The sequence below is a fragment of the Apodemus sylvaticus genome, unplaced genomic scaffold (assembly GCF_947179515.1).
Source record: "Apodemus sylvaticus unplaced genomic scaffold, mApoSyl1.1 scaffold_131, whole genome shotgun sequence".
NCBI lineage: Eukaryota > Metazoa > Chordata > Mammalia > Rodentia > Muridae > Apodemus > Apodemus sylvaticus.
Window position 1 is genome coordinate 78776 of NW_026263088.1, and position 27069 is coordinate 105844.

General features: G+C 39.0%; 1 protein-coding gene across 1 annotated transcript in view; it reads right to left on the reverse strand.

Moving 5' to 3' along the window:
- Nucleotides 1–2226: 2226 nt before the first annotated feature.
- The window catches only part of LOC127676106 (PRAME family member 12-like), a 57752-nt gene continuing 32909 nt past the window's right edge, over nucleotides 2227–27069 (reverse strand). Inside the window, 3 exon segments of the mRNA XM_052172026.1 lie at nucleotides 2227–3209; nucleotides 4085–4675; nucleotides 5095–5408. Of these exon segments, the coding sequence (XP_052027986.1) occupies nucleotides 2642–3209; nucleotides 4085–4675; nucleotides 5095–5219 (1284 nt within the window). The 5' untranslated portion in view covers nucleotides 5220–5408 and the 3' untranslated portion in view covers nucleotides 2227–2641.

The following is a 27069-nucleotide window of genomic DNA, read 5'->3' on the forward strand; positions in this document are numbered from 1 at the left end:
ACGTGAGTTCCATGTCTACAGGAGTGAAACAGCCTAGGTCAGTTGTCAGATAGGATGTGGACATGGCCACTCCCTCTGCAACAGCAGCCTCTGGGGTTTGACAGTTCAGAGATGCTTGACTTAGAAGGGACCTGGAACTCCACACACTCTGGTTGCTCAGATGAGATCTGCATACCTGGGTTCTGTAGGTGGGTAAATTATTTTGTTTTGTATTTGTTTGTATTATCTCTGTGTGTCCTTGGTTGTCCTGGCTGATTTTTCTCTAGAACCTTTTTTTAAAAAACAAAATCCCCTGGCAGGGATTGCAGCCATCATTTAAAGGGGCAGGAGCTTGCTTCCATGAAAATCCTTCTACTTGCTCATGAGAGTCCTGCCTACTTCTCTCTATGTTCTTGATGGATGGCTTTCAAGATATTGCCTTGACTGTCAGAGGAGACTTTAGAACTTTAGACTTTAGACTTTAGAACCTTGCAAGAGGTCCTAAAGACTGTTAGGATCACAGAAGACCGAATGCATTTTCACCACAGGATTAGCATGAATCTATCATGACCAGGCCCACAATGCAATTGATTGAAACAAAAAGCATCTAGATAGAATAATGTCTTTGAATGCTTGTATGTCCTGTCTGTCTTTCTTTGTGGAGTTCGTGGAAAGTCATGTATGAGAGACTTTGCCAGAAATAAATTAATAAATAAATAAAATAAATAAATAAGTAAATAACCCCCTTAAAGAAATGCAGGAGAACACAGGTAAACAGTGTCTGCTTTCAAAGACACCACGTGAAAAAGTTGCTCAGGTGAGGAAGGATGGAGAACTATTCTGCACATCAGGATGAGTTTTCCTTTTACTTTATAGATTGTTAGGTGCTTGATGTGGGAATGTTAGGGTGGTAGTAGCTGTGCTGGGAATGGTATCTGAGCTGCATCCCACAGGTCTGTATCTCTATGTGTAATGTGTATGTTTTGCCTGCATGAACTTATATTCACTACACACACAGGATTTCAGATGTGGGAATAGGACTGAATAAATGTTGAGTTCCACAGAGCTGGAAGGATAAGAGCCTACAGGTTGGTAGCAGGAACGAATCCTAGTGCTCTAAAAGCATAGCAAGGGCTCTAATCTGTTGGACAATCTCTTTTGCCTCTAAGGTGTCCAATTTTGAGGTAGGATACACAACAGAAAGCACAGTACTCAATCGTATATGAATAGTAAATGAGTTTGCTCTATAGGCTGGCACCATCTGGACAACACAACCTAAAACACATTATGCATGTGCTTGTGTAACAAAACAGTCCTGAGGTGCTGAGTCAGAGCTACAATGCTGAGGAAACAGTTTTGACATGGAGCTGTATCCAGAGTCAATGAACCAGAAGATGCAGAATGAATTCCCTCCATAGAGGACTTCATTGCAAAAATCATGCCATTGTCTTTTTTTTTTTTTTTTTTGGTGGGGGATTTTGATTTTTTGAGACAGGGTTTCTCTCTGTTGCCCTGGATGTCCTGGAACTCACTCTGTAGACCAGGCTGGCCCCAAACTCAGAAATCCTCCTGCCTATGCCTCCAATGTGCTGGTATTAAAGGCGTGCACCACCACTGCCCGGCCACGCCATTGTCTTAAAAAACACTAGTAGCCCCTTCTCCATTTTTGTCCCTGCAGTTCTTTTCTATAACTGGGGGGCTGGGGTGCAAGCCAAGGCTAGATTATAAATCAAGAAATAAAATAATATAATAATGATAATAACAACAACAATAATAGGACACTGTTAGCACATGGAGAACATCAATCCCCAGTGGGTTTGAGGCATAACAAACCTGCTTATCCTGTCTCTACCTTTCTGTGGGTGAAGTGACCTGGAAGACAGACGGCCCTCAGGAGATGGATAGAGTATGCATTCTACTTGTGTGAATAAGTTGTATTGTGGGACCACACTTTCACAGATAAAACTATTCAACATTATGGAAGAGCAAGAAGATAGACTATGGTCATAGTAAGTCTTATGATAGCCCATGTCTGGGAAAAATGATACTTTTAACAACTCCCCCACACCCCATTTCTAGAGTGTGTGTGACTTCAGGGTCTAGTGTAGGAATGACACTGAGTCCACAATCACATCATATCACATCACAAGGAAGGTTCTGGACAGATGTTGGTTTTCAAGAGCCACTCACAATTAGTTTGACAATTCTGCGTACATACCAAGGAGTCAAAGAGTGGGAAGCAAAGAGTAAAATACAATGTCTTAATTGACTTTAATGCTACCAATATGTCTTACATGATAATTTCTTTGATCATATATCATGATGTCATAGGATAATATGAACATAAACTTAAAACTGAGGTCAGTGACTCAGTAGCACATGAGAGGAGAACATTCATAAATTGGCCATATATTTACAACATGGGGAAGTCACTGGCGATTCTGTCCCGATGGGCGCACATTTAGAAACGCAGTACCGTCTTTCTGATTCTACAAGACACCTGATGTTATTATCTTATTCTTCATTTCAAGTGACCCTTGTGGTCTCCATACACAGAACACCATTTTGATTCCAATGGATTTGAAACCACATAGTTCCGGAACCCCATGATGAACGTACTTCCTCAGATATCATGTCCTAGCATCTAGAATCAACCTCTTCTTTACCGCCAGCAACGGCAAAGTCTGGTCTTCATATCATAGATGCAGCGACTCCAACAATAACGGCAGGTTTCTGAAGCAAATGTGATTGTCTTGGGCTGCCTTCTGGCCCTGAGAATGTCCATGAGATTTTGACACAGTTGGGAAAATCTGTCCACTATAAGATAACCCTCGTGATCATAGCACTCTAGTGGGGCAGGGTACTGCTCAACAACCAGCTTGCTTTGATTGGCCATGCATTGCAGAAGGTCCTTTATTACAGCAGTGGAGAAGTCATTCTCATAGAAATTGACAGAGGTGAGCTGTGAGCACTGGCCCAGAGCAGGCAAAAGGATTTTGAGCTGAGAGTCATTCATCCTGCTGTTCTCTAACTGCAGGGTTTGCAGAGTTTCAGATTCATTCTCTAGGAGAATTCAGAGACTCTTGGAACAGGACTTGGGAAGCACTACATCATTGAAGTGCAGGTGTTTCAGTTGATAGAGCCTCTGACACACTGACGTGTGTTTCAAGTCTGACTTGGAGAGTTGGCAGACAGTCATAGACAAGGACTCCAAGGGACTCTTCAGGCATCTAGAGAAAGAACAAGAAAAATTTTCTGACTCATGGTGCTGGAGGACTCTAGTAAGATTGATACTGACACAGAGAATCCACATATGTAGAGTCAATCTATGCTTATGTTGAAGGTCTACCCTGGGGAAACAGCATGTTGGTGTCTCCTCATAGCATTGTTTACTGAACCATATTACACTCAGGTAGGGTGGGATCAGACCGCATGTCTGCAACAACCCTTCCTCACTCTGTCAGAGAACTAGAGTTTGCACCATCAAGCTAGGAGAGCACACCTAGAAAGAACTAGCACAGAAGGGTTCTGGCAATATCTTGGCCTATGTCCTGCAGACTTTATCCATGTCCCGGCAATCTCCACAGTCTTTATCCCTGATCACAGTGTTTCACCTCTGACACTGATGAGCCCCATCACAGTGTCACAGATTTCCTGTCTACTTAGTCAAAACTTGTGTTCAAATCTTTATGGAGAAGTAGAGGCTGACTGACTCCAATAGAGGAACAAACGGATTCCTGTTCTCACAAATCTTTGTAGAGGGTAGTTGTGGAGCCTGCCCATATCTGTCCTGTTACCTTGAATCAGTTTTGCCTGGATCCCAAAGGGTAATATGGAAAGCACACTTACAGCATCTGACCCACACAATGGACATGCTTACAAGACAGCTTTCTCAATATTCCTTACCCCAGCCCATACTCTTCCACATAAGTGGGGACTGAATCAAGTGAGCTCCATTAAGAAGGAAACAGTCCACACATTGATAGTGTAATAAGTGCATCACTGTAACATCCTCTATGACTGTCACACCTGAGATGCCCACAAATGATTGAAGTAAAGGGAAAGGTTGCTGCTATAACAGAAACAGATCACTATCCTTCCTTACCTGAACAACAGTTTCATGTTGTCACTGGAAAAGTAGCCACCATTCATGGAGAGGTGTTGGAGATAGTTGAGTTTGGAGAACTGAGAAAGGAGTTTGGCAGCACAGTCCTTTACATCTGCAAAATGAAGCACACCACTAACTGAGATCCTCAATCTTATTTCCCTTAGATGGAATTTGCGAAGATTTCTCATCAGGCCAAAGCAAGGTGCAAAGCAACCTAGAAAGGATAGGTCCTGTTTTGTGTATATTTCCAATTCCTCAATATAGTTTGGCTGAAAAATGTTCAAGATCTCCCTGATAATCTCCACTGGGAAGTGACAAATCTTCATCTTCAGACAGCATAGCCTCAAAGAGTCTTTTCTCTGCTGGGCCCATTGTAGTAAGCATGTTTGATGTTGTTGCAGAGAGAAGTCAAGGCTCAGGTCAGTGACCACCTTCAAACGCTGCCTCAGTGCATATCTAGGAATGTGCTTTGCAACTTGTTTCTCATTCCCAGTCTTTGCTGAGCAGACTTCATCCTTTCTTCCAGCCCATACATCCCAAAAATCCTGGTGCACATCTCTCAAGTCCAGGACTTGAAGCTTCCTGCTTCTGTGAAAGATAAAGGCAAAGTTTCATAATGTAAAATGAACCAACATGGAGTTAGCCTGGATCCCACATGTCTAAGATCAGCTCCATCAAAGTACTTTGCACCAAGCAGGCAAGGAGCTGCATCTGGAGACATGACCCACATCCCTTCATTCATTTGCTCTTGACTTGTGTCTATTCCATATCTAGTGCCTGTAGGAAAGGCACAGAAAGGCTCATCCTAACATGGTTCCTTGTACCCTGAGCTGTCCTGACCTATGACTATCATTTAGGTCAGTTTTCAAATTGAATAGTATTTCCACATATCCCCATGTCAATGGCATCATTATCCCCTGTGCTGTTTCCCCCATTCTTCCTGCCCTAATGTTTGTCTTACCACTATCCCCATGATTCCCCATTTAGCCTCCTTGGGCCTTGCTTACCTGGGACTAACATTCTGTGTCAGCACTATATCTATGCCATCCAGCACAGCTTGCAAGTCCTCCACATCAGGGGTTTTCATCAGCGCCCCCACAGGGAGGCAGGTAAAGGGCCAGGCTGCCACCATTGCCTTCAATATCTGTGTGTGTCTTCCATTGAAGGCCTCTAGGAAGAGTGGTGGGGAAAGCACAGTGGGCAGGTAGACCAGATCAGAGGAGTTTATGGCATCTTTCCTCAGCAGCACATCCAGTGCCAGCTACTGGAGTGTGGGAGGGTTGTAGGTGCTCATCCTGCTAGATATTCAGTCAGAAGCAACCTGGTGAAGCATTTAGGAGACATAATTTCAGGCTAAGTTTTCAGAAGTCCTATTTCTCACATATTGCATGAACCAGAAGTATAGAGCCCATGCTCTGGCAATAATGTAGAACACAGTCTGCCCAATTATACAGTCCTGTGGTCTCCAAGCCACAAATTCATCACCCTCAGCATGTGGATTCTCTTTTAAGCACCCACAGTAGAAAAAGTTATCCACTGTTGCATGGAATATCAACCCATGCTTCTCTTAATCTCATGTCTAGTATAAAGCAAAGGTTCAGACTGGACAAAGTCTTGTGTCAGGAAAAAGGACACTGAACATCTTTGCAGGCCCTGAAAAAAATATTCTGCTTATGTCGCAGATGCAACCAGGCTTATTGTCCTTGCAATAGATTGATTCCTCCAGGGAAGGGCTAAGGAGATCCTATGAGATGCCTGTATGTATGTATCACTTAACTCTTTGAAGGCCAGGGTGACAAATCTGGGCTATATTATATTGTTTTGGGAAATGAGGTAAAATTCATAGCCACCTGGATATATGATCAGACCACATCTAAAATGTAAAACCTATGCCAGGTGGTTCTGGCACATGCCTTTAATCCCAGTACTTGGGAGGCAGAAGCAGGCAGATATCTGAGTTAGAGGCCAGCCAGGGCTACACAGAGAAACCCTGTCTCAAAAAACCAAAACAAATAAATATAAATTAATTAATTAATTAAAGAAGTAAATAAAAATAAATACATAAATACATAAAATGCAAAACCTAACTAAAACCTGCAACTTTCCCCAGAGATTTGAAAAGCCATGCTATTGAATGAGAGCGCCTGCTCATGTGAGTCTTAGAGGAGAAGCCAAGTTTACATAGGCTACAGGGAGGGGAGTTTCCCATGACAAGTTAGAGTTCAGACAAAGAAAGAGATGAGACATTATACCTATCAGTACTTCCAAATGTTTGTTTATACTTTAAAATATGTTATTGCCTAGAAAAGATGCTTCCGTTCAGTTGGCTCTCCTTCCAATCTTGAATGGAACTCATTATGTAGCCCAGGCTTACTGTCACACACTATGCTCCTGTGTGTGGTTAGCAGCCTTGGATTTTCTTTTTTTCCTCCACTATACATGCCTAGAGCCCTTTGCTTTTAGAACTCTGCGTAGATGCCAAACAAGCCTCTAAAACAACATAACTGAAGCCCTTTAAAGGAAGAGTTGGGAGAATTTCACACCAGTCTAATCTATAAAGTATATTTCATGCTAGTTCAGGTTCAGGAAAATCAAGTAAAGTAGGATTTTAGGGGCTGGAGAGATGGCTCAGTGGTTAAGAGCACTGCTCTTCTGGAGGTCATGAGTTCAAATCTCAGCAACCTTATGGTGGATCACAACCATCTGTAATGAGATCTGATGCCCTCTTTTGATGAGTCTGAAGACAGCTACAGAGTACTCACATATAATAAATAAATCTTTTAAAAAATAGTATTTTAAATGTCTTCATTGAAGTTATTCCGTAGTGGGGTCTGTTTCCACTACACAAATGCTCTTCCATTCAGCAAAAATTCCAGATAATCTACTTCTTTTTATTTTATTTCATGTAATGATGAGGTGTCTTCTTGTAGCCAAGTCTTGCCTGCATTGTGATATTTTGCACCCAGTACATTCATTTGGTTTCCAGGTGTGGTTGCTATATACATTTTTTTTACATTCCTGGATATTTACATACATACACACATACATATCTTACACAATGTCTAATCATCTGGACAACAATGAAGCAACCACATTTCCACAGCTTTACATCCTGGGTGAGCTGTGGCTTCAGGGACACAAGCCAAAAGCCAGAATTTCCAGCTTGTGTTCCTGAAACCTTCTCAAGTGTAATTTGTAAGGTCTACTTTAGAAGAAATTCTAGTTCATATACTTGCAAAACCATAATCTGTGAAACATAGTTTAAGAGACTACAGACGGATTAAATTATAAAGATGAACCTAACTGAAATTCCAGATAAAGTCTAGAAAACTGGATGAAACCAGAAGGACCAAGAGTTCCAGCCCTCCTATGGAGCTCTGAGGGATTAAACCACCAATCAAGAGCACACATGGAGGGACCCATGGCTCCAGCTGCATATACAGCAGAGGATGGCCTTGTTGGACATCAATGGGAGGAGAGGTGCTGGATCCTCTGAAGGCTCAGTGTCCCAGTGTGTGTGTGTGTGGGGGGGGGAATGACAGACCAGGGAAGCAGAAGTGAGTGGGTTGGCCAGCAGGGGTAGGGGAATGGATAGGGGACTTTCAGAGGAGAAAAGAGGAAAGGGAATAGCCTTTGAAATGTAAATAAACACCAGGCAGTGGTGGCACATGCCTTTAATCTCAGCACTTGGGAGGCAGAAGCAGTGGCAGAGGCAGGCAGATTTCTGAGTTCAAGGGCAGCCTGGTCTATAGAGTGAGCTCCAGGACAGCCAGGACTACACAGAGAAACCCTGTCTTGAAAAACCAAAATAAATTTTTAAAAAAGTAAATAAACAAAATATCTAAAATATCTTGTAATAAAAAAAGAGTTCAAGCCCAGATTCTTCATTGACATTCTATCTTTAAAACCTCAGCAATTCCCATGTAATCCGATTTCTCATTAAAACTGAAGTCTATCCTATTTAAACAATATACACTGGAAATGAAGTTATAGCTAGATCATGATAAGGCTAGGCCAGCTTGCAGGAAACCTCCTTATGGAGGTAAATTTTTTACCTGATATGGACACTGGCTCCAGGGTTCCTACTCCCAGCAGGACCAGGCAGTGATCCAAGCTTGAGGACACTGACATCTCTTTGCCTTCCTCTGAGCCTTTTATACAGTTTTCTTCTCTCACCTCCCCATAGCCCTACCTTCCTCACACAAGCTTCTTCTTTCTCATTGGTCCATTGAATCCCCACCCACTCAATCCTGTTAAAGAATTCCCCCACCCCCCACCCCAAGACAGGGTTTCCCCCTGTAGCCCTGGCTGTTCTGGAACTCACTTTGTAGACCAGGCTGGCCTCAAACTCAGAAATCTGCCTGCCTCTGCCTCACAAGTGCTGGGATTAAAGGGGTGTGCCACCACTGCCTGGCTTTTTTGTTTGTTTGTTTGTTTTTGTAAAGATTCACATTTCCTGCTGTTGGTTGATTGAATCAGAGTTTCTGATTCAGTCCTCCAAGGAGGATCTTCTTGTGTGAAATCAAAAACACAGAATTAAAAAGTCCAGATTCCACTGTCTGCTTGACTGACTTATGTTGTGTTAGTTCATATCTACACTTGTTTATATATGGATATAATTACTCTATGTGGTTTTAATGTCTCTGTTTGTGCATTTGTTTCAGTGTATTCATTACTGTGAACATGTACTTGACTGTGTAGGGAGTTGCATTTTAGCAAAAGTTTAAATACCGAGGTTTTCTCTCAAAACAACAAGACCACAACAATTAAAAGCCAAATACAAAACAAAGAAAGGAAGAAACAAAACCCATATTCTCATGTTGATGACGTGAAAGTGTTGCAGTTGGTTGCATGAACCTGCAAGCCTTGCTACAGAGAAGTTTAGTTGGGATAATGTTTGGTCAAGGACTTTAGAACCATCATGATCAAGATGGGTACTTAGTTATAAGTGTGAAAACCAAGATCAAAGCATTATGAGATGGAAGTCAAAGAAATAATAAGGCTCTAACAACACAGCTGTGCAATCCCTGCACATGGTACACACCATTGAACTCTAGCAGTAACAGCAGGAACATGTCTATGAGTTTCAGGGCAGCCTGATCCAGACAGTGAGAACAAATTTCTTTAGCCATGCATAGAGGTACACCCCTTTAATCATAGCACTCAGAAGGCAAATGGAGGTAGATCTCTTTGAGTTCCTAGCCAGGATGCTCTAGAGAGAGGATTCAAGGACCCCCCAGAGCTGTACAAGGTGATACTATTTTAGGGATGACAGGGGCCTGGGGGCTGGCAGGCAAAGCTTTAATAAGCACCCATGCATTCTCAGTATTTGGTGCCTACCTTTGATTCTAGTAGTCCAAAAGCAAACACAGGAGGATTTCAGGCCAACTGGATCCACACAGTGAGAACTTGTCCAACAACATCAAATTCCAAACACAAAACAGTGGTACCTTTCTCGAAGAAAACTGTAGAAACCTCAGTTCATCAAATGGACCTTGAGAACCTATTTAACCAGTGACCCTAGACAGGTTTAGAGTTAAAAGTACTGGTTCCAAACTCGAAGACCACAGTTGTATTTCTGGATCCCAGGAAGATAACACATCTGAAAGGTTTTCTCCCACCTCCACACGTGCACCATGACAAATGGCCCAATCACCAGTAATTAGAAATCAAAACTTGCTGGGAATTTGGTACCTGCCTTTAATCCTAGAACTTGTGAGGCAGAGGCAGGCAAATCTCTATGAAATATGGATCCCCTGTGTATTATCTTGGGTTCTCTAGAGTCAGAGAATGTATGGGCAGACTCTATATAGTTAGAAAATTTGTCGATGACTTACAGTCTGTAATCCAACTCCCCCAAAATGGGCAGCAGCAGCTGTGGATGGAAGTCCAAGGATCTAGCAGTTGCTCAGTCCAACAAGGCAAGCAGGCAAGGAAGAGTGAGTAAATCTTCCTTCTTCCAATGTCCTTATATATCTGAAGTAGAGGGTATAGCCCGGATTAAAGGGTGTAGGTCTCCAACAGAGTGTGTGGACAAGATTAAAGGCATGTGGGTCTCCTGCAGACGGTGTGGCTTAGATTAAAGGCATGCACCTCTATGCCTTTAATCCCAGATGACCTTGAACTGGGAGATCTACTTGTCTTAATCTTCTGGAATTCATAGCCTGGACACCCCTTCATTGAAGGGGTTCTGCATCTGTAAACTGGCTCAAGACTGTAAATGGATTCACTGGCTGAGGTTGCCTTTTGCCATGATCCAATGCAGCCTTTCTATTATTTGAGGATTTTTCTGCTTATACAGATCAAACAGATATGCAGTAGGTTTCCTATGTATTTCATCCCTGGAAACACCATGATTGATTAGCCAGCACCAAAGGTTCAAACGACTTATATCATTATAAATTCCACCTCTCTGCCCATTACAGGGTATGTTATTATAAACATTGTTTTGTTTACGCTGTCCATTATAATAACTACGATCACCTTGTCTCTGGCAATTCAATGCTGCCACCTGGCCCTTGTTAACTCGGGGCCAAATTAAACCCATTGAATTTAATTCATCTAATTGAGCAGCAGCATCTCCAACCCTAAGTTCTGGCACAAGGAAAAGGGCAAGAACAAAACTCTTTAAATGTGCTGGTGCCCCTCTCACCAGTTTGGGTCTTATAGGACTGGTGAAGGGCATATCTTCAGGACCTTCCCACTGTGGAGGATTGGGGTTTACACAACGTATCCACTCTAACATTGAAATTTCCCTAAGCCTTAAAATACCTTCATCAACACTAAGCCAAGGGATATCAGGCATCTCCAACTCCTTTTCAGTAGGCCATCAAACAAGCTTTTGACACCTTTTTTTAACTGTGCGAACTTCCATGTTAAAACTAGAATCTCCACTCAGAGGGCCCATGCCAATAAACTCAGCCTGCTCTACTTTTATGTTCCTTTCACCATTATTCCACACTCTTAAAATCCATCCCCATGCATATTACCCAGACTTCTGCTTGAATGAATTAGCAAACTCATTAAGCTCCTTATTAGTATAGTGTATTTCCTCATGGACTACACTTTCTATCTCCCCTTTAGGGGCCTGCTTTGCCTTGAGTCTGGTTATAGGTCTAGAAGAAACTATTGGTGGGCCCTGAGAAACATCAGTATTTTCAGCAAAAGTCACTGCTAGTTTATCAGGCTCTGAGGGATTAATATCCTCAAGTGGAGAAGGCATTATTTCAAGGGGTGGGGCTGAGGGTACTACTTCTTCAGGTGGAGCAAATTCTTAAAAATCTGAAGATTCAAAGTTCTCAATTTCAACAGGGTCTTCCCACACATCCCCATCCCAAGTTATAGGATCCCATTCTTTGCCAATTAATGCCCTTACTTTAACTGCTGACACCTTCTGAGGTTGAGACTTAAATTTTCGCTGTAATTCAGCCAACCTTATAATGAGGACTTCAGTTTGATTTTCTGCTACTTGAGGTCTATGGCTGCTAGAGAGTAGATTCTTTTCAAGGGCACACTTAGCAACTTTTAGATTGTTTACTTGAGTCTGGAGTTCTTCAATTTTATCACACAACTCCTTCCTTTCCTTCATTGTTTTTTCCCCCCGAGATGCTAAGGGCAACCAGCCAGCAAAATCATTTTCTGATTTTTTCCCCCAACTTGGAGAATGTATTGTATACCACCAAATCACCTAATTCATCAAGATAATCAAAGGCATTAGCTTCTTTAATCTTAAGATATAGTTTCATCCATGGGTCTTCAATATTCCCCGAGCTCCCAGGAGGGAGAGAATCTGGAGAAGTTTCAGTAGTTGAAGGTGATATTGGATCAACCAACCAACTCCAAAATTTTGAAACATTCATCCTTATACTTCTGCTTCTCTAGAACCACTCCTGGTACCAACTTAGTTTGGGTTCTCTAGAGTCACAGAACATATGGATAGTCTTTATATAGTTAGGGAATTTGTCAATGACTTACAGTCTATAGTCCAATTCCCCAACAATGATCAGCAGCAGCTGTGGATGGAAGTCCAAGGATCTAGCAGTTTCTCAGTCCCACGAGGCAAGCAGGTAAGGAAGAGTGAGAGAGAATCTTCTTTCTTCCAATGTCCTTATATATCTCCAGCAGAGGGTGTAGTCCAGATTAAAGGCTGTAGGTCTCCAACAGAGGGTGTGGCCCAGATTATTAGCTTGTGGGTCTCCAGCAGAGGGTGTGGCCCAGATTAAAGGCATGTGCATCCATACCTTTAATCCCAAATGATCTTGAACTCGGAGATCTCCTTGTCTTAGCCGCTATGCTTCAAGTTCTCCATGCCAAGATCCAGGTCAGAAACTTATATCTCTGAGCCTCCAAATTAGGTTCATAGGTGAGCCTTCCAATTCTAGTCTGTAGTTCATTCCAGATATAGTCAAGTTGACAACCAGGGATAGCCACTAAAATATCCAAGATTATTTTATAGTTTCTTATTCAACTGTACTGTAATCTAGTTAAAGGGTGGCATTGAGAGATAGAACTACGTATCAATTTACATGTATAGAAAATTTTTCATATCATATCTAGTGTCTTACATCTATGAATTCTTAAATTATATTTATCTCTAAAGATCCCTCATTAATTATGATTATTTCAAGACATTTATTTAGAAATTTAGTATGTCTCATAGTAAAAACTTTATTGTAATTGTAATTTTAAGTTTCAAATATCTCCCTTAATGATTATTATGCCTTGTTTTAGAATACCAGCAAGAAGTTATGAGCTTTTTCTGGTAATGTTTTTTGCTACTAATGAGATCAACAAGAATCCTTATCTTTTACCCAATATGTCTTTGATGTTCTCCATCATTGTTGGTTTGTGCCAAGACACATTGGGAGTTCTGGATATATTATATTCACAACAAAACAATAGCATGGATTTTATTAATTATATCTGTTTAAAATATGAAATTTGTGATGTAGACATTAGAGGACCATCTTGGAAAACGCCCTTAAAACTTGCCGTTCATTCTAGGACACCAAAGGTAAGAATGTATGACACTGAATAAATCAACAACAATAAATTCCATTTAAATGTGCCAACAATAAAAATTTTAAAGCATGAATTTATGAGTGTTCTGCTACAAATACACACAGACAGACACAGACAGACACAATATATATCACTGTATAAACATATCACAATATAGATAGATAGATAGATAGATAGATAGATAGTTATAAAGGAATTAAACAATCATGTCATAAATGTACAGGACAAACAGTTGAAACTGTGTTCTAGAAAATTCAGACTTGTTAGGAACAGACTAGAATATAAATGGAATAATACATGCTATTTAGAATAAAATCATACTCTACTTGAGAGGAGTTTGGAAAGGTGTGCAACATTATTTGTATATAATTCCAAAGATTCTAATAATCATATTCCACATGCAGATATTTCATCTACTCTTTTACATCCTTTAGGTTTTCTTTGGACCATTTAATCCTAACTTAAGTGACCATGACCAGTTTCCTTATGTCCACCAGGTAGCCTCCAAGGACACACATTTGTCCCTTGGCATGGTCACCTTGATGCTTCATTTTAGATGGACTTGGATAGGACTGGTCATCTCAGATGATGACCAGGGCATTCAGTTTCTCTCAGATTTAAGAGAAGAAATGCAAAGTCATGAAATCTGTTTAGCTTTTGTAAATGTGATTCCAGAAACCTTGCAGACATACCTGACAGAGTCTTTGATATATGATAAGCAAATTATGGCATCTTCAGCAAAGGTTGTTATCATTTATGGTGAAATGAACTCCACTTTAGAAGTCAGCTTTGGACGATGGGAATATTTAGGTGCTCAGAGAATCTGGATCACAACTTCACAATGGGATGTTATCACAAATAAAAAGGAATTCAGTCTTGATTTCTTCCATGGGACTGTCACTTTGGCACATCAAGGTAGTGAGATGACTAAATTTAGGAATTTTATGCAAACTGTGGATACTAACAAATACCCAATATACATTTCTGAGTCTATACTGTGTTGGAATTATTTCAATTGTTCAATCTCTAAAAACAGAAATAATATGGAACATTTCAAATTCAACAACACATTGGAATGGATAGCACTGCACAAATATGACATGACCCTGAGTGAAGAAGGTTACAATTTATATAATGCTGTTTACACTGTGGCCCACACCTACCATGAACTAATTCTTCAACAAGTACAACACAAATACTATACAAATACAGATACCAGCAGAATACAAAGGAATATTTACTGACTGTCAGCAGGTTAAGTTTCTTATATTTCATTATGCGTAGCTACGTCAATATGATCTTTAAAATGGACCCAGAGAAACACATGTACATTTGTTAGAGATTATTCTCTCAGCAGAAATATTTCTACACTACAAAACTCCCTAATTAATCTTTTACATGGATGAACATCATGCACAAGGAAAACATTTAATAGGAAACAATCTTATTTTAAGATATCAGAGAGTTCTGTGAAAACACATCTCAACATTTCATCAAATTTTTTCAAAAGTCAAAATAATACCCAAGGGTTATATAATAAAGACTTATGTGATGACTAGAGTAGAATATTTTTCTAAAGAGTGATTTCTCCAGAATCAGTACATGTGCTGTATCTAATAGTTACTCATTTAAATTAACAATGATTTACAAAGCCACAAATGATTAAGACTGTACACATTATTAAGTTTATTTTTATCTCATATTTGTTTATTGACTATACATGAAAGGTCAACAGACATTCTTTATTTTCACACATATTCAGAATTCCTGTTCATTTGCTCATTCATGGCTACATTTTTAAAAATGTATTTTTGACTAACATGGACACACACATGCACTCATACACATTCACTCACACCATGTTACTTGTTATATGGTAATGATTTTTCTAGACCATTTAAACATGGATTATTAATATGAAGTATATGAATTTTCAGATATAAATGAGTTATTACTCCCGTATTTTACTACACGGGATCACTTCAATGCAGCTGTTTTTGTGAAAGTCATTAAGAAATTGGGGGAAATTCTCAATTTGGCTCTCCCTTTATTGATATGCATATGTAAACATCAAATGAAGGATTTCATTTAGGTGTCTTCCTTGCTGAAGACTAGGGTATTTGTTAACCCTGTTGGAGAATTGGTTAACATGAACCATAGGGAATATCAGTGTACAGAATATGACATTTTCATCATTTGGAATTTTCCACAAGGCTTTGGATTAAAAATGAAAATAGGAAGCTATTATCCTTGCATCCCACAGATGCAACAACTTCATATATCTAAAGATGTGGAGTGGGCCACAGGAGAAACTTTGGTTGGTGTTCTACAATTTTTAGCTTTTTTCAAGATATTTAATTTTTAAATATGAGGCAGTCAAGTAATATCTCTGTGGTTAAGACCAATTGCTACTCTTGCAAAAGAACATTCTCAGTTATAAGCATCAGAATGTGATTACTCCTAACTTCATGTAAATCTGGTGTTAGGGATCAAAGGCCTCTGGATTCCATGTTTGTACCCAAATGCCAATTTACCCCTTGCCCGTCCACTGTCACTGCCTGGAGCACAGAGAGGGTTTGCACTCCATCCCCCTGCAAACTTTCCTGAGCTGTTAGCCCGTGTCTTGCCAGGCCTCTCCAAACTCACAGACTTCATCTGCGGAGACGACAAGAGGACAGCGTGGACTTACTCCAGCGCTCAAAAAAAAAAAAAAAAAAAAACAAAACAAAAAAAAAAAACAAAAAAAAAACAAAAAAAAACCTGCAGCATGGAGCACTATCTTCATCTGAATGCGCAAGTGAATGCGGTTCCATTCCACAATGCTTGGAGCCCGGGAAGCTCAGCAATCGCAGCAGTCGCTAAATGCGCGCACTCACCTCCTTCTCGCCTCTGCCAGACCTCTGACCAATGCGCACATTCAAACTCCCAGCCCACTTTCATTCACAAAAATTAAAGACAGGAAATGACAACAGTCCAGGAGGCTGGATGCAGGGCGGGCGCTGTGGTGATGTCAGGGGTGGTGCCAGCAGTTGCTGGGTGACGGACAGGGACGCCAACATGGCGCCTGCCAGGGGCTGAGGTTCACAATCACGGGGTGGTGGCGGGGCTCGGTGGACGTCAGGGGGCATGGCCAGAGGTTGCTGGGTGACAGTCAGGGAATCCAACATGGCTGAAAAAAGCACATGAAACAAAATAAAAGAGCAAAAGGGAATGAGGGGATGAAAATATGTGTGGCCATTATGGACGAAGTATGGAGGTTCTTCATAACCTCAAAAAATAGGACTGTCCTATCCAGCTACATCAATCCTATGTATATACCCAAAAGAATCCAAAAACAGCATTACCACAAAAGGTACCTGCGCGCGTAATACTTACTGAAATTCTATTCACTATTAAAGATGCAAGTCAGCTTAAATGTCCATCAATAGATGAAGCCAAATAAAATGTAATTATGTTTACAAAATGGAATTTTATTCAGCTATAAAGGATACAATGGCTTAAAGGGCAAAGTACTTGTCATACAAGACCAACAGCAATTTTAATAAGCAGAATCAACATGAAAGTGAAAGAAGAAAATCAACTTGACAAACGTGTTCTCTGACTTCTACAGGCACTCTGTAGTACAACTGTGCAAACACTTACTCATAAAATATCACAGTTTCAAAAAAGTAATAATTTAACATTTTAAAAAAGGAGTGAAATATGTAACTTGCAAGATAATAAGGAAATAGAACCCATCATATGTTGAGTGAAATAAGCTAAACTAAGATAAATATTTAATGTTTTGTCTTATAAATCTCACAAGACTTTATTATGCATGTATTTGTGCACATAAGTATATTTGCATGTGTTTGTATATCATGAATATAGAAGGAATACTATTTGAGAAGTGGAAGGAAACAAGCAGTAGGGGAGAGGAAAGAGAACAATAGAAGTGGTCATAGTGCAAGTGCAAAAACCAAAACAACTTAAGAATGAGCAAAGCCATAAAAAAAAGCACACATTAAGATTGTTTTCATGGGACTGGAGAGATGGCTCAGCAGTTAAGAGCATTGACTGCTCTTCTGAAGGTCCTGAGTTCAAATTCCAGCAACCACAAGGTGGTTCCCAACCATCTGTAATGAAATCTGATGCCCTCTCTTCTAGTGTGTATGAAGACAGCTATAGTGTACTTAGATATAATAAATAAATCTTTTTTTTAAAAAGATTGCTTTTATGTTAGCTCAGTGGGCTCATGCTAACATACATAAAGGCAAAACACACATACACATAAATTTAAGCCAAAAAAAAAAAAACCCTCAGCTGGGAGGTAGTGATGCAAACCTCTATTTGCAGTACTTGGGAGGCAAAAACAGGCCTATATCTTGAGTTCCAGGCCAGCCTGGTCTACAGAGGGAGTACCAGGACAACCAGGGCTACAGAGAGAAACGAACACTGTCTTGGGGGTAGGGGAAAGGAGATTGTTTCTATGCAAGAGAAAAGTGAAGGTGAAGATGATTTACACGTTTTCTGAAAACAAGTGGTAATTTGCCCCACAGATATATAGACACAATCAATATGGACACTGCTGAGCACTGCATGAAGAACAGTTGTTCAGTATCTTCATAGTTCTAAAAGACAAAAGATAAGTTGCAAAGCAAGCCATGAATTATTTGAGAAGATTAAAAATTATACCTGGAGGCTAAGAGGATGGTTCCACACTTGACTTATAAGCACCAGAACCTAAGTTTGATCCCAGAACCCACAAAGAATTACCAGGGTTACAAAACGGCACATAGTTAGTTGTAATCCCAGTCTTGAAGAGGCCGAATCCCTGTGGCTCTCTGATCACCTATCTCAAAGGAAATAGAAAGTGTCCTGAAGACAACATATAAGGTTGTTCTCTGGCCTTCACATGCACACATATGCACTGGTATGTTATGTGTACATACACATATTCACTTTTTTTAAAATAAAAAAAAATATTTTTTGAGACAGGGTCTCTGGCTGGCCTTGAACTCAAGAGGTCCACCAGCCTCTGCCTCTGAAATGTTGGGATTAAAAGGATATACCATCATCCCCAGCCTTAAGATATTTTTAAAATAATCCATAAGGGGGACTGGACAGATGGCACATTGGTCCTTGCTGCTCTTGCATAGTATACAGCACACACATGGAAGCTCACAATCACTTGTAACTCCAATTCAAGGGAACCCAATGCTCTTTTCTGGCTTTCTTAAGACACTAGGCCTACACATGGTACGTATGTATACATATATACACACATACATGCAGGCAAACCCTCATTGTTAACAAATAATTCTTAATATATAATTAACTTTTAGAAACCTACAGGTAAACACTGTAGCACAGAAAGACCTATAATTCCAGCAACTAGCAAGCCTGATGGAGAATACCTAGGCTTCAAATCCAATCTGGGCTACAGAGTGAATTCAAAGCCAGTTTTGGCGTTAGAAAAGAGGAGGAAGGAAGGAAGGAAGGAAGGAAAGAAGGAAGGAAGGAAGGAAGGAAGGAAGGAAGGAAGGAAGGAAGGAAAGAAGGAAGGAAGGAAGGAAGGAAGGAAGGAAAAGAAAAGAAAAGAGAGAGAGAAAGAAAGAAAGAAAGAAAGAAAGAAAGAAAGAAAGAAAGAAAGAAAGAAAGAAAGAAAGAAAGAAAGGAAGGAAGGAAGAAAGAAAGGAAGAAAGGGGAAAGACAGAATGCCCCTCTAGCTCTTGCAAACTTGCCTAGCATGTTTAAGGACATAAGTTCAACCCCTGGTACCACAAAGCAAACAAATCTACAAGAATATTTAAAAGTCAGTGATAAAGCAGTTTACACAGTTAGCACAACTGTAATAGACTTCCCAGCTAACTATAGAAAACAATTATTAAACATGAAAATATTTAAAAAATAAATTTGGGGAATCTGGAGAGATGGTTCAGCAGTTAAGAGCACTGACTGCTCTTCCAGAGGTCCTGAGTTCAATTCCCAGCAACCACAGGGTGGCTTACAATTATGTGTAATGGGATCTGATACCCTCTTCTGGTGTGTCTGAAGACAGCTACAATGTGCTCATATATTAATTAATTAGCTAATTAATTAATACGTCTATCTTTTTTTAAAAAAAAAGTGAATTTGAAGTAGTGAGATGGCTCAGTAGACTGCCACCAAGTCTGATGATCTGAATTCAAGCCCTGAAACCATTACATGGTAGAAGGAAGAGTACCAATTTCCACAAGTTGTCCTCTAACCTCCACATGAGCACATTAAACACACAATAAAAACATTGGGGTGGTTTAAACTAAAATGTCCCCAGCAGGCTCATGTATTTGAATACTTGGTTACCAGCTGTTGTTGCCATTTTGAAGATGTTATGAAAACTTTATGAGGTTTGACTTTGCTAAAAGAAGTCTATCACTAAGAGATAATTCCTATTTTGGCCATGTGCTGCTATGTTCCACAGCCCCACACCCTTGACATTATATTCTTCTGGAACCACAGTCAAAATAAATTCTTCTCTAAGTTGCATTTGGCCAAGGTATTTTATCACAGCGAAAGAAAACTAATACATGGATAAATATAACAAAAAAATTTAAATGAATTTACAATCCCAACAAAAAATTTACAAAGTCTTCTAGTTGAAACACATGTGGAAATAAACATAGTCTAAGAATTTGAATAGGCCACCATAAACCAAGTTAGAGTAAGAAAGGAAAAAACTTGCACAACTTTTTTAAAAAGTAAAGGACTTTCTGTGCCTCTATTCTCTTATGGGGTGTAACCAAATTTCTTTGACAAACCAAACCCGTCCTCTAAGATTTTACTCTATCTCAATCCTATTCGTCCTCTACTGATCTGGACTCCTGACATTCTCACGTTGCCTCACAGTTTCTTCCATCATTAAACCCTTCCAAATTGGAGGGCAACTCTTCAAGATATGGAATGAGACAAAAGAAAGTGAAACCATATGATTTAAGACAGGACATTTATAGAGAAGTTAAACATTGTATGCAGCAAGGACACTCCTTAAATTGTGGGAGTAAACTACTCAAAACACCTTCAAGAAGTCCTTGAAACTCATTAGATTCACTAGGCTCCTCTTTTCCCAAGCATATGTATAAGGTAAAGACTGCTGAGAGTTACTCTCACACATTCTGAGTTACCTAGAAGAGGCAGACACCAGCTAAAATGAATGCCCCCAGGGGGAGGGGGACGACGACTAGAAAGGACACCCCCAAATTGCTGAACTGCTATCAGGTTATACAATGAAGCCCAGGTTTACAATTTTCATGAGCTGTCACCCGTCTGGGAAGGCTTTACTGATATAGTGTCTTCTGAGTCATTTCTGCTTTATCACTGACTTTTAATTTAAATATTCTTGTAGGTTTGTTTGCTTTGTGGTCATTTTTGAGCCCCCCATAAATTTTTTTTTAAAAGCTAGGGTGGTAGTTCATGCCTGTAATCTCAGCACTCAGGAGGCTAAAACAGAAAGATCTCCAAGCCAAAGCTGAGAGCTACAAATTAAGTTTTGGGCCAGCCTAAGCAAAGACTTTCTTTATATTTATGTGAATATATATATCTATGTGAGTTCCTCCTGTAGCTTCTATGGCACTTCTCCCTATGTAAAATGTTCATTTTTTTTAAGATTTATTTATTTATTATATGTAAGTACACTGTAGCTGTCTTCAGAAGACACTCCAGAAGAGGGCATTGAATCCCATTACAGATGGTTGTGAACCACCATGTGTTTGCTGGTATTTGAACTCAGGGCCTCTGGAAGAGCAGTCAGTGCTCTTAACCACTGAGCCATCTCACCAGTCCCAGAAAGGTTCATTTTAATCTCATTGATAAAGACATTGAAAGCAGAAATAACTTCACATGGATACAAACATTAAATTCCCCTAACTTGCAAGCCATTCTTTACAGAGTGAGGAAATCAAAGCCTCCATTAGAATAATGGTGGTTACTCTGGCTGTCCTGCTAAGAAACAAAGCTAGAGTATTACAATGCTGAGCAAACTTAGAAACACATTTTATAAATTAATTTTTAAATAAAAGTAAATAAATACATATTTTTAAGTAAACAAGTAAATTATAGGATACTCTTTCAACATATTTGGGTATCTATTAAAAGTACTTTAATACCTTGTGGGTATTGTTTAAAAGCCTTCCCTGAATTGAATGATTCAGTAAGCATGATAATGGTAAGTGTGCAGTGACCTAACAAATATTAACTAACAAAAGATACAACAATGTCTAAGATCCTGTTCTAAATTCATTGTCCTGTTCCCTGACCATAAGAGGTGCAGGTGAAAAAAACAGAAGCAAAGGAAGCTGACCTGTAAAACCTTTCTAAAGCAATCAAAACTTTTAAAGCCTATCTTCTTGACTTAGAAATGGCTATTCCTAGAAGAGAAATAACTGGAACATAAAATTATTTTCGCTGGAAAAATTCAATAATAATTCAAGTAATTTTAATTACAACTTTAAAAACTCAAAATGAAAGAAATATTATAGTACCAGGATATGAAAAATAATTACATACCTATTTAGTATACTTTGAAAGAGTAGATGCTGGCATGAGAAAATTTAATTGTTTGAAGAATGAAATATGGCAAATATATCATCTATCTCTTTAAAAAACAGAAAGTGGGGTTGCAGAGATGGCTCAGTTGTCAAGATCACTTGCTGCTCTTGCAGAGAACCTGGGTTCAGTTCCCAGCATTGGCATAGTGGCTAACAAGCATCTGTAACTTCAACTCCAGGTCATCTGACAGCCTCTTCTGACTTACTTGAACTCCAGGCACACAGGTGTACAGACATACATTCAGGCAAAGCATTCATGTATGCAAAATAACAAATCTTCAAAACATTTTAATAGGAAAACAAAAACTAAATTCTTCAAGTGTATACATATAAAAAAAAAAAAACCCTTTGACCTAATATTCTAGTCTATTATTCAAGAGTTCCAAAGTGCCAATATGAACCTAAGCCAATAAAAATTCTTAAATTTTTTTCAAAAACTACATAGTTTGCCCATGGTTCTGAAGGATGGAGACAGATGGAAGAACATGAACTGGTCAGCAAAGTGTAGGGAGCAAAATCCTCACAGAGGGGCTGAGGCGAAGGAGGAAGGCTAAATCTTCTGGGCAGAACCCCAGAGAGGCGCCAAGTCAGTGACCGATGAACAAGGAAGGTCAGTAGTGAGAAGTGGGACTGAAAACATCTGTCATAGCAAGAAGTCAAGAGAGAATGTCTAAAGTTGATAAACCAAAAACACAGACACTATAAACATATCATTTAGAAGCATGGAGTTAAATCCCCAGGAAATCTGAACCAAAAATATTTTATGAAAGCAGTTGTCCCTAGGGAGCAGCAACAACTCTTTAGTAGCAGTTTATTAGTAGAATTTTAGGTATTTAATTTTTAAGCTTTTATTATTTGTAATTTACATTTTATTCATTTTGTCTGAATATACAACCATAATTTTACTTATTAAGTCAGGGCTATAACTTATTTGACAGTGTTAGTCACCAACAAGATGTGGAATCAAACAAATCTACCGTAATTTGACCAGAATTACTTTCTCCTAACAGAAACAAAAAATAGTATTGTTAGTAAATGTATCGTTTCAGTTATAAAACATTTGCTTATATGTGTATACTAAAATGCTAGCCAAAATACCTTCCTGTTATTTTGTTTTGTTTATTTTATGAGACAGGGTGTCTGTGTGTATCTCTGGCTGTTCTAGAACTTGTTCTACAGACCAAGCTGACCTCAAATCCAGAGATCTGCCTATCTCTGCTTTCCCGAGTGCTGGGAAGACTTCCACTTCCACCTAACCTACCTTACTGTTTCTATGATCAATTTAGCAGCCAGAGAAACCCCTATAAACCTAAATCGTGTTGCTGTTCATATGGAAGCCTAATCTCACTTGGTGAGGGCCTTAAAAAGTCCTTCAGAATTTACCAGTATCTCACTCCCACCTTCTGTCTCTGGGTTCAGCTACTCTATCATTTTCCTGCAACATTCTCATCTATATCCCCGTTGCAGATGCTGCACTTGTGGTACCCTTCACACATTCACATTCACTCCCTCACCAAGCATTCTTAAATGTCACCCTAACTTTAATTATGACTCCCATGTTCTTAGGAAATGTAAACTTTTCCTTTCCACTTAGTATTCTACTACATTTTATTGATTGTGTTTCACTCCTTTACTTCACCTAGAATGCTAGTTCTGAAGGAACATGAATTTTTGTTTATTAAAGCCCCAGGATCTATTATCTATGGCAATAAGTGTTTGACAAGCTAATGGTTGGTTAAAAACAAAACAAACAAACAAACAAACAAACAAAAAAACCCAGAAACATCACAGGAAGCAGTCACAATATTGATAATTAAGCAAAATAGTTTAGAATCCTTAAGAGATTCTGAGATGTATATTTGCACCTCAGGGGGAAGAAGACAGAGAGAAAATTAACACAAACTTGCTCATGAGAGGACCTGCTCCATTAACAAGTGAAATGGCCTTTTTTATTCAAAGTCAGAGTAATAATCTCACACATTAACAACAACTAGTCACAGTCCCATTGTCCACTACAGCCTTCAAGTCTGAATAAAGATCAGGAGCACATTGTTCACCATCTTCAGTTTCCCACCCAGAACAAACACAAAGAACAAATTGGTACTCTGGAGAAATTCTTACAAAAGAACTTTTCATTGTGGTACACATGAGTGATAGAGAATACATCAGTCATAACGTCAAAGAATTTCATCTATTCTGCATGGTAACTTACTCAATAAAAAATAACCTTTATAGACTTTTAATGACTATAAGTAAAAAGTAATTAATCATAAGTAAAAAGTAATTAATCATCCTTTATTGATACACAGAAACATACACAACAAACAGAATTCTACTATGTGCAAGCAGTTTATACATCTTCAGAAAGAATTATGATTGAGCTTTTACCAAATCTCAAGTCATTAACAAAACACAAAATCTGACACAAAGACTTAATCAAAATCATTTGTTTTTGTGTTCACAGAGAATAGATTTTGACATGGCTACTCTACAACTGTTTTGAACCCATCTTCTCAAAAACAACATAGCTTCACCTTTTGACATTACAAGTACTAAAAGCATTTGTAAATAGAAGGTAAATTGAAAATCCTGCTCACAGACATACATAACAAAACTGAATGAAGTGGTGAAGCCACTATCAAAATGATACTAACAAACAAAACAAATCCACATTATAAGTAGTAGTCCTAATACTGAAGAGAACAAACTTAGTAAAGATTATCAAGAAAATAACATATCAGAACAGAACAAAGGAAGCATTTAGTAAATAATGAAATGGAGCCGGAAATGAAGATGGGCAATTATATAACTAATGCTTAAGAAAGAATTCCAAAAATTAAAGCATATAAGATATCTAAGAAATTTTCCTGAACCCACCAATCGAGATGGCTTACCACTAACAGGAAAAATGTAATAGAGAATCACACCAAGAGCGAGATAAAAAAGAGAGTCTAATAAAGTTACCGAACTTCAAGGATAAAGAAAGAAATCTGCCAATACTCAGGCAGAAGTAGGTCACCTACAAAGGGAAAAAAAAAAGTCAGGCTGGTCCCAGACTTCCCTATAGTAACCCTATAGGCCAATAGATAGGGGAACAGTCTGTTGGGTTTTAAGGAAAAAGAAGTGTAGCTCCAATTCTGACTTTTAATTTAAATATTAAAATATTGTCAGACAAAACATCCTTTCACTTGAAAGCCATGAATAGTACTTCAAAGCTAAGAATGCTGAGAATATTGCCTTCATGCAACCGCTCTCAGAAAAGATACTTGATAAATATAATAGACTGAAGTGTATTAAGGCTTCGGCTTTTCAGTAACAACAGGTTACTGTACAGGTCAAGTACAAACAGCAAAGGACCATCATTCTAAAATGCACTCAATTTCACGTTTTAGCTTATTTGAAATCACCATCCATATTACAACTGATGATGTCATGGTTTGACAACATTTATCCATGTTAGCAGTTTATTACATGTTGGCTTTATTAATGGAAAATAAAACATTAAAACATTGATGGTATCCTAAACAAAATGAAATAAAGTATTTTTGTAAGATGAGAAGAACAATGAGAGCAAATTAAAAAGTAATTTTAAAAGATGATAAAAAACCAGGCAGAAACACAAGCAACAACAACAAAAAATGACTAATATTACAGAAGTAAACCCACATTATGTGAACCAGTAAAAGCATTTTAAATTGGGTCCCCCCCCCCAAAAAAAAAACGAAAAAACAAAAAAAAAACTAATCCTGATCCATCTACATGGATCCATCTACAGGGTCTACATGAGACAAACCTAAAAAGGTGACTTTAAGAAGTTAAACGTAAAGGTTAGACAAAAAAAATGTATCAGGCTGATATAAACATTTTTGAAACTCATTAAAGAAAAAAAACATTGAGAGCCAAAAGACAGAGTTACTTTTTCTAGTGATCAAACTCCAGCCAGACATCGTGACCAACACCTCTAATCCCAGACTTCTAGAAGGTAGAAGCAAATAGATTCAGAGTTCAAGGCCAGCCAGGGATACAACATGGTAAAACTTCCAACATTTTTTAAGACCCACAATCTAAGTCCTTTCAACTGATCATAAATTAAAATTAAGTGCTGAGCATTCAATTAAATGTTAGAAAATAAAAAGGCTAAAAAACAGAATAAAGGAATTTCAAGATGTCTTAAATTACTTAGAGAACAGATGCCTCCATAATTTTAACTCTCACTGGAGCTGAAGCCAGTGAGAAGTCTAGGCAGGTAAGGGTGTTTTGTTGCTAAACTTTGGGACTTGAGTTCAAAACCGAGAACTGATTTCCACTACACATGTGCCCATGGTACATATTAGCTCACATACACACAAACCTACGCAAAATAAATGTGTAATTAAAAGCAACATGTGACAGCACACACCTTGAATCCCAGTGCTCTGGAGGCATAAGTAGGCTGATCTCTTTGGGGCCATCTCAGTCTAACAAAGGAAATACCAGGCCAGCCAAGCCTACATAGTTAAGACTCAGTGTTTCAAAACAATAAAGGAGCTATATTTGATGGCTCAATATTTGAGATGGCTCAATATTTGAGAGCACTGGTTTTTCTTCCATAGGACCCAGGTTCCATTCACAGCACCCACACGGTTGTCTGTAGTTCCAGTTTCCAGAGAATCTGACACTCTCACACAGGCATACATGCAGGGGGAAAAAAATCTAGGTGAGGTGGTACACACCCTTGATCCTAGCACTCAGGAGGAAGAGACAGGTAGATCTCTGAGTTAGAAGCCAGCCTGGTCTTGAGTAAATTCCAGGACAGCCAGAACAACTCAGAGAAATCATGTCTCAAAAAAATAAGTGTTTTTTTTTTTTAAGTTAAAGTTCATCATTAGCTACATAGTGGGTTGAAAGTCAGTCTGAGCTATATGAGACCCTATTTCATATATTGATAAATAGAAAATACAAATATCAACTTATTGCCCATCAATTTGATATTGTAAGGGTGGAGTGTTTACTGAATCATGAGAGCTAGAAGTTCAGATCATAGTCACTCACATAACAAGCCAGGTATCCTGCACACACATGTAACTTACCCCAGCTTCAAAAGAATCACTGAAGCTTACTGACTTACACCCTGGCCAAAAAACATGAGCTCTAAGTCCAAGGCCTTTTTGGAATAAGTGTGGTCTCATTAGAGGAGTGTGTCGCTAGGGGTTTGGCTTTGAAGTTTCAAATGCTCAAACAAGACTCAGTGTTTTTCTCTTTCTGCTGCCTGCCAATCCACATGTAGAACTCTCAACAACACTTAACACTATGTCTACATGCCTGCCTGCAAACATGCGTCCCAACATGACAATAGATTAAACAAGCTCCAATTAAATGCTTTTTTTTTTATAAATAGTTGCCATGGTAATGGTATTT